At 36.5% G+C, this 13770-nt stretch overlaps 1 protein-coding gene across 3 annotated transcripts in view; it reads right to left on the bottom strand.

Annotated features, from left to right (window-relative positions):
* Positions 1–9649, bottom strand: part of LOC136247134 (uncharacterized) — a 52990-nt gene extending 43341 nt beyond the window's left edge. For 2 of the 3 annotated variants that reach the window (XR_010697102.1, XM_066038762.1), the window contains exons 1-5: positions 9386–9649; positions 7624–7685; positions 6285–6383; positions 6157–6233; positions 5137–5219 (exon numbers count right to left, since the gene is read on the bottom strand). Coding sequence is in view for 1 of the 3 variants with exons in the window: in XM_066038762.1 (XP_065894834.1) it covers positions 5137–5219; positions 6157–6233; positions 6285–6383; positions 7624–7685; positions 9386–9613 (549 nt within the window). In the remaining 2 variants the exon portion in view is untranslated. Of the gene's footprint in view, positions 1–4418; positions 4447–5136; positions 5220–6156; positions 6234–6284; positions 6384–7623; positions 7686–9385 lie in introns of those variants that run through there. The other variant, XM_066038763.1, reaches the window with a different exon arrangement.
* Positions 9650–13770: the final 4121 nt, after the last annotated feature.

Genomic DNA, 13770 nt, shown 5'->3' with positions numbered 1-13770 from the left:
AAAGAAACTGTATAGAATAGTTCTTTGTAGTGTAATACACCTTAGTGAATGCTGTAACTAGTAGGAATTCCGTTGTTTATTTGGGCTGGTTTTTACCAAAGTTTAGACTTTGTTGTTTGATAACTTCATTGCAGTTACTGTTATGTAAACAAAAACAGTACAGTCGACCTCCTCAGTTTATAGCGAGTATTTAGATATATGGTTACTAAGTAGTTCTGTGTACTGGACGGTTAGTTCGATGTGATTAGGCAAATCGGCCAGGGGTCCTGGATAAATTGGCCGTCAATGGGTAAAGTATGAATTGCCTATAAAATTTTGCATGCTGCCCAAAATTCTTCTTAAAAATCATCCTAGAAACATTTTAGGCGACGACAATCACCTTTATGGAATGCCATATAGTATATAAAACTAGGGTTCCACCGATACAGAAAAATACCTACTGATCCAACACCGATACCTAGGAATAAATTTTCACTGATACAGATACTGATACCAATAATTGCCATACAATTTACACACATCTCAAGTTAGCTATGTGTGACTGCTCTATTAGAATGTTTTGTGCAGTGACTGTTCTATTAGAGTATTTTGATCTTTTTCATGCAAACATAGTAAGTAGCAGTTACTCAATGTTTAACAAAGCAATTCCTGTACCTTTCGTGCTAGAATAATGCTTAACACTATTTCTAGCCTTTTATACCTCACGTTTTACTAGCATAGTATTTATGATGATAGTTATGATGATGACAATTGGCACCAGTGGGTATTGATTGGTACCGGAATGTCTAAATATCCGATACCAATCGATACCAAAGCCCAATATCGGCTCTGATACGATACCAATCCGATTATCGGTGGAACACTATATAAAACAGCATTAAATATAACAAAACACTTACAGCTGACTGGATATAGAATTAAAAAAAAACACACACACTGCCTGCCTCACTGACCAGTCACAAGGCCAAACAATGTAGCACATGGCCACCATTTTACGCAACAATAACAAGCTCACCAGTGAGATATGCCTTTTGGAGTTCCGACAAGTGTAGGCCCTCTGCGACTTGTCTTCTCTTTTATTTTATTTTCAATCAGGCCGCTTGTCTACTTCTTCATCCAATGAAACCATATCGAGGTGTTAATTTTCCATATCAACACTTCCTTTAAGCAACATACACAGATGCCACAAAATTATTTTAGAGCCGGATTTCAGAAGCACTTCAGTCTGGGTACTAGACTAGCTGGATATCTGCAAATTTGCGATTGGGATCCCATTAGCAATAGGTTCGTGACCACACCCATTAATTAAAGATCTAGGTGAACTAGTAGCAATAGAGTATGGGGACCACACCTCTTAACAATCTAGCTGTTTATTTAACAGTAAACAAGATGACCTCACCCCTTATTGGTCTAGCTAGCATACCTCTTAGTTGACTCTGATATACTCTAATACAACAGTCACTCTAATACAAGAGTCATGTATGATATTCTATTCGAACAGTCACAAGTTAAATTGTAGCTAGCAGCAACAAACTAAACAAACTAGTATTTTAAAAATTAAAAAATGAAGTAAGGATCTATGCAATAAAAAGTAGTGAAACAAGAGATGAATGATGGTGTTACAACACAGGAAAGTCCCTACTTTGGCTCGTTAGCTATAACAATTATTTTGCTCAATGCCAAAGTAGGGGCTTTCCCATTGAGCTGTGCTGCAATATCATCATTCATTTCTTGTTTCAATACTTCATATTGTACAGATCCCTACTTTATTTCTAAAATTTAAAATACTAGTAGCAGTGGTAGGCTATGGTTGCTCCAACAAGTTCAAAAAACTACATAATGTGTGGTTTTATCACATAAACTAAATCCCACAATCAATTATACTAGGATGGACTATAAATACGGTTTACAAAATTTAAAGTTACCACCCTCTTGGATAACATGGAGATATATATATAATTTTTGGCAGGTTTCTCTGAGAAATAATCAGTAGAACCCTGATATATGTACGTGTGTACCTGTTGTCTTTCTAACTGTGAGTTTATAAGCTGTTGCTCCACAAAACATCACGGTGAGTTATCTGAAGGGAGATAGACTTGCACAATATTATGAACGTATACATATGTGTGTGAACGCTTGCTTTATGGCACCTTTACTTGGCCAGTCATCCACGTTGTTAGCCTTATGTATCACTTTACATGGGTAGTTCAAAGATACCACCAGTGCCATAATTTGTATATGGCACTGCTGCAGACTATAGAGTGCAGAACAGATTATGATGGTCAGCCATTGGACATTTATAAACCAGTTAGCTCAAAACCAGTCAACCATTTACCACTAAAAAGGTTGATAAACTCTAACAGAGCAGTCATCTACACTAATAGAGCAATCGAAGAGGTGCGTCTAAGCTAAAACATCTGAAAAAAAAGTCAGATTAGGGAATTGAACCTACACCATTCAGCAAAGTGTATGTTCTTCGCAACTCTACTCATGTTCACACACTCTCTAATGGACTTTAAAAAATGTCTGATTATATCAAACAGTACAGTAGTACTGTTTAAATAGGGTTTGCATCAAAAGTGACGCATGCTGCCAAAAATACCGCCTTTAAAAACCAGCTTAGAAACTTCTTACGCGACAAAAATCACCTTTACAGAATAATATTAGTCCATCTAACATCAAATGTAGCATTAAAAACAAGAAAACGCTTACTGGTAACTGGATATAGAATTTAAAAAAAATCATCTAACTCGAAATTTCATCTCACTCACTGCCTGACCACAGTCCCAAGCCTAGAGCCTAAACAAAGCAGCACACGGTCACCATTTTACTCCACAACAACAAACCCACCAGTGGGATGTACCTTTTGGGGTTCCGACAAGTGTGTACCCTGTGTACCTTGTCTTTTCTTTTATCTTCAATCAGGCTGCTTGTCTTCTTCTTCATCCAACAAAACCATATCAAGGCGTTAATTTTCCATATCAACACTTTCTTTAAACAGCATAATAGACGCCACAAAACTATTTAAGGTGCTTGACTACGCTACTGCATGGTTTCAATCGATTATTAAACTGGAGTATCTCGAATCAGCCTACCAACTTGAAGGTGTGTGGTCACAAATACAGCTAGCGTAAAAGGGACATGGTTATTGTGATCTTGATCGATAGATCGATAATAGTAGAATAAAGATTGGGTGTGATCTTGTGACCTATCATGGAGTACCCCTTTTTGGACAAGCACACTTCTTCGCAGGCTGACTAGAGCAGTCACCCTAATAGAACAGTCACATGTTTATAGCTAGTTGTATGCCTTAACAAAAAAAAAACTAAACAAACTAGTATATTAAAAATTATAAATTTAAAAATAAAGTAGAGATCTAAGTGATAAAAAGTAGGAAACAAGAGATGAACAATGGTAGCTATTACAGCATAGCTCAGTGTTAAATCCCTACTTTGGCATGGTATAACAATTATTTTGTGTTCAATGCCAAAGTAAGGATTTCTCACTGTGCTATGCTGTAATAGCTACCATCATTCATCTCTTGTTTCACTACTTTTTTATCGCTTGGATCCCTACTTCATTTTTAGATTTAGATTTCTTAATATACTAGTAATTATGTTCATCAATTCCTTACTAATTTCAATCAGAGCATATTCATGCACATAAGGTTTCCTCTGTCCCTGTTCAAAATTCCAGTACAGATCTAGCTACTAACAACACAACTTTAACACAAATGGTGATCTTAGTAGATAGCTAACCATATAGTAACAATTTAAAACAATTTTACATGTATGTGCAGGTGATACAAGTACTATAGCTGTAATTCCTTGTCCAATATAATTAGACTATGGGCACAGTTTACAGCATGTATAGTATGTATAGTACGTATTATCATAAAGTTTATCAAGTGTATAATCACAACTTATCAACCCAGCATATAAAATTATTCCTGGGTTCATTCTCCAGACCATTCATTGTTATACTACATACTTCAGGTCATGTCTGAACAACTTTGACTTTGATCTGACATCAACTAAATCTAGATACGGTCCGCTCTGGTAGAGAGTGCCTTATATAACTTATACGACTACAGTGCTCCCGATAAGAATTCTTAAGTGTCAGGACAAAATGTCCTGACAAATCCAAACCTGTCCGGACAAATGCATACTTTGTAAGGACACAAGTGACCTATAACACTGTAGTAAGCATTCTCTGATGTAAGGCACTCTGGCAGTAGGCATTCCCTTTGTTGTGCTGAGGATAGACATTCTTTTATGTCTGAGATACTATTACAAGTGATTTTGTGAGGTTTCTGTACAGCAGAGACATTCTTTTATGTCTGAGATACTATTACAAGTGATTTTGTGAGGTTTCTGTACAGCAGAGAGGTTGGCATTGGTACATTAGTGGTCACTCACTTGGGTGGCTTGAATGTTTAATCTCCTAGCAACCAAGAGACAGCTATTAGTAGTAAAGTAAACAGTAAACCAAATATGCACACCCTGGGCTTTTTGGGTTCCTTTGATAGGACATTATGTCCAAATACAATTATGGTCAGACATTGGCCAAATTGTACATTATCAGGAGCACTAGACTACGTAGTGCAACAATATGTAAGCACTCAGCAAAATAAAACTGTAATCACTATTGTGTTTCTCTGTCTTTAGAGTAAAAAGCTCAGTTAGCGACTTAGTAGAATTTAGAGATGGTGGAAGTTATACTCACTGACAACAATCTTTTTCTAAGCACCTTGAGAATTTACACCGTCAAGCGACATATACTGTAACCAATGAAAACTGGATCAGGTCATCTGAGTCACTCTTTGTAAGTCAACCCAGATTATAAAATATCTGATCCCCCATTGTGCACTGGGTCATGTGCTTAAACCTTGATACATGGTACAGTGTAGTACTGCTCAGATGTAACTTTGTCTTGTACATGTGAGAGCAATTAAAAGCTTGCTAATTAAAGGGTGTAAGACCCGTTTCACTCGCGAGTATCTTTTCCATTTTGTTTGCGATGAATAATCACCAGCGAAATTGGTACCACACCCTTTAATTAGTAAGCTTTAGTCACTCGTCCTTGTGCGAGACAACATTACATCTGAGCAGTATTATAGATACACATGTTACTAACCTCGATATCAATACATTTCTTTCCTTTCTTTGGATCAGCGTCCACAGCAAATGTTTTCATAGCTTCAAGTATAGGTCTATATCCTGAATAAGTCACAATTATGTCATATCACAAAAATACATACTAAATCTCATACGTATTCACATGCAGGGATACAAATTTAAAGTCACAAACATAAATACCCAACATCACCACTAAACACATGCATTTTACTTGACCAGCCTACCACTGACACTGTAATACAAAACGTGTGATGCAACTTTAATACTAGTTGGCTAATACACGCATGTATCAATTCCTACTATCCTACATACAACAAGTGCAATTCCACACTTAAATCAGATGTGTGCCCACAGCCAGCCGCAGGCCAGCTGTAGGTATGCATGTGGTTTCCTGAAATTACAATTCTTTTAGAAAATATGCATTTTTGTCTGTTAGTATGAATGTTTGTTTTTCCCGCATGGGCAAAACGGTTCACAGCCTGTATTATCAGTATTGGACTTGTATCAGTAAAGCTACGTATACCCGATACCAACCAATACTTTGTATGATGTCACTCAATTGAGATGGTGTTGTATGTAGTAAGTTGAACGGAGTGGAGTAGGAGTTAACAGATTCTTTGAAAAAATCCAGCAAACATCATTCTTGTTACAGTATAAAGGGGCAGTAAGCTATGGAGCATAGCAAGACTCATAGGGACAGTTATTCCTTATGAGTTATGGTCAGGAAACCAGTGAACTACACTTTAAGAGATTGATAAAGTCTATTTTGTTAGCTGGCTAATTATGAATTCATTATTGGAATGGCTTCCTCGATGTTGTGAATAAAGCCTATGTATGGTTTGGTATTGCAATATAAAAGCCTGTACACGTACATATACGCACTACTGCAAACTACTGTACAATACTATGTAAATGCCACATTAGAGAAAGAGATCATCACTGAGTGTAAGGCATAGTGCTAAACTCAGCTTTCAAAAACATTTTCTATAGATATTTTAATATAGCCCCACTTACTAACCTGTACATCTGCAGATGTTACCATCAAAACTGTCTTCAATTTGCTGCTTGGTAGGAGTGGGTTTCTCCTTAAGGAGACTATAAATGTACTGACATCGCAAAATGATTTACACTAACTATACACCTCACCTGTACATGTTCATCACCATCCCTGGAGTGCAATATCCACACTGACTACCATTGTACTGTGCCAGCCTTTCTTGTATTGGGTGATAACCATCACGAGAACTGTACAATAGATGGCATACGTATGTACATACAGGTATATATGATAGACTGCTACGTCATACAGTACAGAGGTCAAGGAGACTGGTACATATGTACTTTCTCACATAAAATATTGACCAGAAACAAGCCTCACAATACCTTCATGGTAGGTACCTGGTTAAGTACAAAAGTACCTTCAGTACAACCCAAAACACATGTTACAAAATTCAACTAACTGACTATCTAATGTACATAAGTACCAATTGTACTATTAACTCAGGAAATCATGTCAGTAAAACTAAGGCAGTAAATAAGATAGATGATTATCAAGGTATGTAACTGATACAGTGAACACCATACATGCTTGTACTAGTAGATATGATATCCTCATATGTATAACACTAGCATCAAGACTAAACGTCACGGTCATTTCTTTGCTGCATGTGTTTTCACTCATGGCTCACACATAAATTTTCATAAGATACGGTACCTTAACTGTAAAACTGTGAAACTTACGTACCACAAACAATTCATGGGTATTACAGTAGTATGACAAAATAAACAGTAAAGCATTAACATAGAAACTTTTGTCCAGTAACTACCTAATAGAGCATACACCGTTGACAAACACTCTAATTGAACAGTCATTTAGGCATTGCTATGATAATAAAATCTGCCCTGTACTTTTTTGTATCATTGTATAGTAATAGTCACGACATCCTCTGGCTGCACAATGTCCTCTAAACTGGCAACATACCAGTCTTGGCTAACTTCACTAACCACCAAACTAACAAACTTCATTGGACTACTTTGACAAGCTTTGTAAAAAATGTGACCCATTTACGTTTAAGTTTAATGATGCAATGAAGAAACACATCTAGATTTTCCAATCTTGTGGAATTGTTTTATCAGTGCTCTAATTTATGTACATGTGTATTGTGATTTGTTGGCAATGAATAAATGGCAAAATTATGGTTGATTACAAATGGATACAACAACCCAAGAAAAAAGTTGTCAATACGTGTGTTATGGTAAACGTACACTGTGACAGTTTGTTATGACACACATGTTCGTATGTGATAGGATATATGTACAATAACCTTACACAATAGCACATAAAAGTTCCTTTTATTGCACCTCATTGTTGTTATTTTATGTACATGAATATACACACATACATATGTAGTACGTACTGTATATATGATACGTACACATTCAAATAGTTAATATGTACATACTTACGCACAAATAGAACACCTACCTGCCAATTCCTTCAACAGTAGTAATCTTCCATCCCTCAACTGAGTACAACGGACACAAGCACTGGAAAGAAGACATGACACAATTAATTATAGGGTAACTATTTCTATACTGTGACATTTTCTTACCCTCACAATTGTAGGATGCAACATATCACGATTGTGATAACTATCACAATGTTACAACTTTATATGGATCGATAGCACTGTATGCGCTACTTCATACATAATTATTTATTCTAACGATACATGATGAAATTGTGTACAACTGTTTAGCATACAAACACCAGATGAATCATAGTGTCCTTGGAATTTCTAACAAGTAAGCTTTTAACTATGTAGTAAGAATTATTCACGTAATGAACAGTCTCAGAAGTGTAGGCTTGTTCTGTGGATCATGCTCTTCCACAACAATCTGTGCCATTATTTTGAATTTACAATACATTTACATGTGATGTCACAACATCACGATTATTTATAGTACGTATCAACATCACGATGTTCACAGACAACCACGATTAATCCCACAATCGATTTAATCTCCCAGCCCTATCTAGGACATGATACAATTACACATGTCCTATAGATGAACATTGTTAAAATTAAAAACAGGCAGTTGAAAGTCACTATATACAGTAACTAACCAATCAAATTTAACAGTGATAGTAGGAATATGTGATAGTAGGAATATGTGATAGTAGGAATATGTGATAGTAGGAATATGTGATAGTAGGAATATGCAAATCGAACACTTACTGCACACATTGTCAAATACGTAGGGATCAGCAAATGGTATATGATGATGAAAAAACACATCAGAGCGTCATCATTCCCGAATATGTTGAAGTCAGGACGTTTGCTGTTACATAGAGAGAGAGAAAAAAGTGACAATCGGGTGGTAGGCTACAGTGTAGAATTCAAATTGATATCATGCCATCCCAGGTGACTATGCCAATCACAAAAAATCTCTGGCATTATGACATGTGCAGTCTCAAACAGCAAACAAACTATGTCAGGACTGCTCTGAACCTGGAAACAAATAATGTAATGGAGAAAGAGCATGTCAATACTGAAATGTACATCCTGTAAGCTATGGCTTTTATGAAGTCCTCATACAGTCCTGTCACATTTGCAATGTTTGACCAAGCACTGCATTGACTCTTTTTGCATATTACAACTGGGCAAATTATATACGTAGTGTGTACATAAATACTATGCGTAAACAGCCTTCATTCAGGTTATTTTCTGTAGCTCAAAGCTTGTTTGTTGATGTGGGTCTGTGGACAGACATGCAGACATACAGTTTTCCCAGACATGTGCCCACAGCTGGCCGAAAAACGCTAGCATAGAACATGCTAACTACAACTATGATATCCAGGTAGTTATTGAGTTAGCATCATGTGAAGGTGATAGTAAATATATAACTAATAAAGCATTTGTATAATGGTGACATCACACAAGGTTGATTCAGATGTAACAGGAAATGGGAGCCATAATGGAGTGTTATATCACTTCTTAACTGCTTCGTGTGGTAGGAAAGATGCATCATAAATACGCATTGAGAAATTGGAAACAACAGAGATGGAAAATAAATATTGGAAAACTGAAAGAAAATGGTCACGTTTTCAAATAATGTAAGGATAAGATTTACTCATTGGTCACTAGGGCTGGGACAAATAGTGGAATTTACCATCGAATATTCGCTACTATATTCATTCGCACAACGTGACGAGTAATTTGTGTCCACACACTATCAAAACTTACAGAATTAATTGATATTGTAGTCTCTTTCCCCGTAGTAGGATCTTTTCTCAATACGGACACTATGCAGCATCCACAACCTCCCTCTCCGCACATCAGTTTAGTCCCACACAACCCATATTGCGATCTGATCCATTCGTTCAACGTCCAGTTCGGGTTTATATTAGACAGCTGTACGTTACCACCATTGAGCACAAAGGAAACAGTCGTGGCAGGATCAATGGAAGACATTCCCACTAATGCGCCACAATTAGAAGGCACCTGGAATTATTGTTATAAACAATTGTGGGTTTCAGTTCCATGCTGGCTCACGTGCCCAACCGGATTACGCCATACACGTAAACTAATCTGGATTTTTACCACACCTAGTAGTATGGCTGCCCCTTTGGAAAGGGTAGAGTCTGGTGCAAAATAATCCCCACATCTTTTCAAAGTCACTCTTCGTAAGTTCGTATTAATAGTATGATTCAGGTCGGATTGCATAGCCGGTTGCCGATGCGATTTGTGTGGTAACGCCTGTTATCTTGAATGTATATAATTTTTGTGTGTATATGTTTGTTTTTGTAGTTTGTACTTTGTGTTGAGTATATTTTGTTGGCGGTGTCTTTCTAGCCTCCTAGCTACTCTCCCAAATGAAGTTTTCACAAATTAGCTAGTAGCTAAAATTCAAATTCACGGGCAATCATTCAAATTTTTTAATACCTATCGATACTGTTTTGAGAAGGCCATAAAACCAAGTCTAGCAGCATGAAGGGTTTAAAGTGAACAGAAAGCCCTCAAGTTCATATTTAATGTTTTCAGTTATGTCACTACAGTGTAGTTTAAGGCAGGTGGAATACTACAAGTTGCTGTAGAAGACAGGTAAGCCAGCCCATACATCCCTCAGCTCCAGCTGTCACTACCATATTTTTTCGGCTAGATTCTTCTAATAAATTTAATGTACAGTATCACCATGCTCCAGAACTACCTATTGAGCCTACAGTTTTTGCTGCATTTGGCGGTGGTGGAGGTGTATTTCTTCCCAGTGACAAAGATACAAGCCTTCAAAGAGCTTGTAAATGTTTCACTCGAAGAAACTACTATAAGTTTAATAAAATGTCTTCACAAACAGTAACTTAAAATATCTCTTCCACAGGACCTAGATATTTTAGTTGCTTAGTTATTTGTGTTGAAATTATAGAGATTCAATAATTTGTTAGTCTGGTTTTTGGTGGAAGGTTAATAACATCACTTTATCGTGGACCACATACCCAAGAACAGCTGCATTATAAACGAACAAGTACAAATAGTTGTATTATACTTCCATAACACAGTTATGGAAGTATAATACAAGTATAATACAATAAATTTAATACAACTATAATTTTAATTTGGTGTTACAGGATCTGGTGCTACGCATTTCACCATAGACAATACATTTGCTCTGAAGTACACAATTTCCAGCCTAGAGGCTCAGATCTAGGAGAGATTGCTTTTCCTTAGAAATTTAGCCTTGTAGCTAGACTAAGTAGCGTGGTTACTTCCTTTTGCTCTTTGACTGTTTTCATCATTTTTCACAATGATGAAAACAGCAAAAAAATAAGAAGAACAATTTAAAGGGAAAACATCTGATAATTATTGAGTACTGTATGGTCTAACATAGCTATATTTTAATTCTAGAGCCTCCCCAGACAGGAATCTTTCAGATCACCTAGTAAACCTAAAGTGAACTTTTCTGCGTGCTATAGCTGTTTTTGTATTGTAATTTAATAGTGTAACTCTTGCTAGGGCTCTTGTACTGATCACATGCACCCTGTGGGCATCAGTGCATGGTACCCTAACTCGTGTCTAGACTCCTGTACTTATGGATGTATTGTCTTGCTAAAATAAGACGTTTTTCATCTTTTATTAGACCGACTGATTTTTGAGTGTGGAAAAATGAAATAGTTTTGTTCATTAAGTTCTGCTGATAACAATTATCATGACCAGTATGTAAACTGTTGTGGAATCAGCACATTTGTCTTAGCTAACTGTGCCAAATACGTGTATCTTAGTTTCTTAATTGAAATTCTGTAGACTGCTTTACATGTAACGATCAATGAAAAATTTTAGCTCTACTTGTGTTCTTGAAACTGAATCTACAGAATGCCTAAACTATCTTTGAGTAGCCAATCTTGGGCTGCTAAATTTCACAGTCATTGTGGTGAATGTAAGCAGTAATTAATAGTGAAAATTTATTTTTCAGCCACAATTTGATATTCAGATTGTAATGTTCCTGTTTCTAACTACAATATTCTAAGGAAATTTTGAAGTATCATTAAAATATAATAGCATTTACACCTGAGAGGAAAGTGCCTCTCAACATGCAACAGTAAGGTCAACAGCTGGAGACACACAGGGTTGCTTGGATCAAAAAGTTGGCTGATCCCCTGATGCCGACTTGATAAATGCATTTTGCACAAATCAATTTAGTGTCATTAAGTAATCAATTGTATAAATCTTCTCTTTAACCAATAATTTAGAATTTTCACATAACACATACGTATGCCGGTATAACAGAGTTTGCCTCCGTAGAATATAAATGTGCAGTGTGGGATTAATAGAGAAAATGAATTTAGCCAATCAAATTAATTTCTAGCTGTGAACTTATTGAAGTATAAAACAAAGTGATATGTGGATGGTGGGTGACAGGAAATAATGCAAAGTGTTTGTCCCCAGGAAGCCAATATGTATACTTGGCATGTGCTGTAAATGCAAGTCACATATTATACTGAGCAGTTGCTGTCCTTTGAATACCAATTGCTACAAATCAGAACATCAATCAGAAACCATGCATAATATTTTCTACATAGTTATTTGCATACAAAGCTACAAAGATATCACACAAGAAAATCCTTATAGCTTTTGAGGGACTATACCGTATAGTAAAAAACTTTAAGGAATTTGGCGAATAGCGTTCAATTCGTCAAAGTTTTTTTCGCAAATCATTTTAGATTATCACATGAGCACATTGAGTAAAGGATCTATGAGTAACTAGAACTTGAGATAAAGGTAGTCTCGTCCTCGCAGACCCATTCTCCGGGGTGGCGCTTATCGATTATAAGCGCCCCCTCTTTCGCTTATAATCTCTAATCGATAAGCGCCATCCGGAGAATGGGTCTGCGAGGACGAGAATAAGATGAAAGCCTGCTCGTACCACCACGTAATAAAGACTGAGCTGACTTTGGAGATCTTCCTAGGAATTTGTCCCACTGTTCAGTGTAGCTAAACACTCCTTGGGATAGAATTTCCGACCTGCTTCCCATTCGCACGCATCAGCTAGTTCATCGTCTCGCAATGGATTTGACCAAATACTTCGATATACGTGATAACCTCTGCTACTGGTCCAGGAGTTCACTGGAAGAGTAAATACGGTCGTTTTCTACATCGCAGGAGATAGCGAAGCACGCGCCTTACCATGTCATTAGATCGGTAAAGCTAGCTACAAAAGTTAAAATTATACATCAAGATTATTCACTGTCAATTCCTCCTCATTTTATTTCAATGACAAGATCCACCAGACTATATCACCCACATCGTTTTATTCTACCAAATTCATCTACCTATTCATACCAACAGAGCTTTTTCTCCAAATTAATTAAGGATTGGAGCAACTTACCATCTTCCATCATTGAGAGCAACAATATTGACTCTTTTTCAGCGGAACTGCAAACATTGTATGGAACTCAATAACTGTAATCTTTGTAACTACGTAGCTAAATTCATTTTATGATTGCTTTTTTTCCTGAGCATATCAGCTGTGCTGTCTGCTCAGTAACAATAATAATAATAAAAAAAGTACTGCTACAACAAAAACGCTAGCTACCTATACACTTACTACACTACTTAACTGATGAGTTGACACCTTGTCATTTATATCCTTACGTACCGCACAGTAAAAATTTTGGCGGTAAAAACTTTGGTGAATATTATTTCAATTGCTAAAGTTTTTTCTGCCAATTTTTTCAACAGAGGGGCTTCGTCACACTTTTTTACCGTCAAAGTTTTTTTACTATACAGCAGATATGCACCCCTGCTCTAATACGCCTACCAACTCTGTAGCACATCCCAATTTTAAGCTATTGCTATTACAGCTGTATTTGTACAGTGTACTTGCAGTTGATTGACACTTCTCCATTTACATTCTATCAAATGAAGAACTCTGCAAAAAGAAAACACACACAAAATAAAAGCATAATGCATTTCTGAAAAACATAAAAACAAGCATAATAGGCAAAAATTTTGGGAAATGCCAAAAAGCATAATAGGCAAATTTTGGAGCATAATAGACTAATTCCAAGTATTGCACAACTAAAATGATCATAATGTGTGTATATACCAGTGTGGCAGTGTGGGATTCAAATGCTACG

This window comes from Dysidea avara, chromosome 2 (genome assembly GCF_963678975.1).
Source record: "Dysidea avara chromosome 2, odDysAvar1.4, whole genome shotgun sequence".
Taxonomy (NCBI): domain Eukaryota; kingdom Metazoa; phylum Porifera; class Demospongiae; order Dictyoceratida; family Dysideidae; genus Dysidea; species Dysidea avara.
The sequence above is the reverse complement of the archived record's forward strand: the minus strand, read 5'-3'. Positions and strand labels throughout refer to the sequence as shown.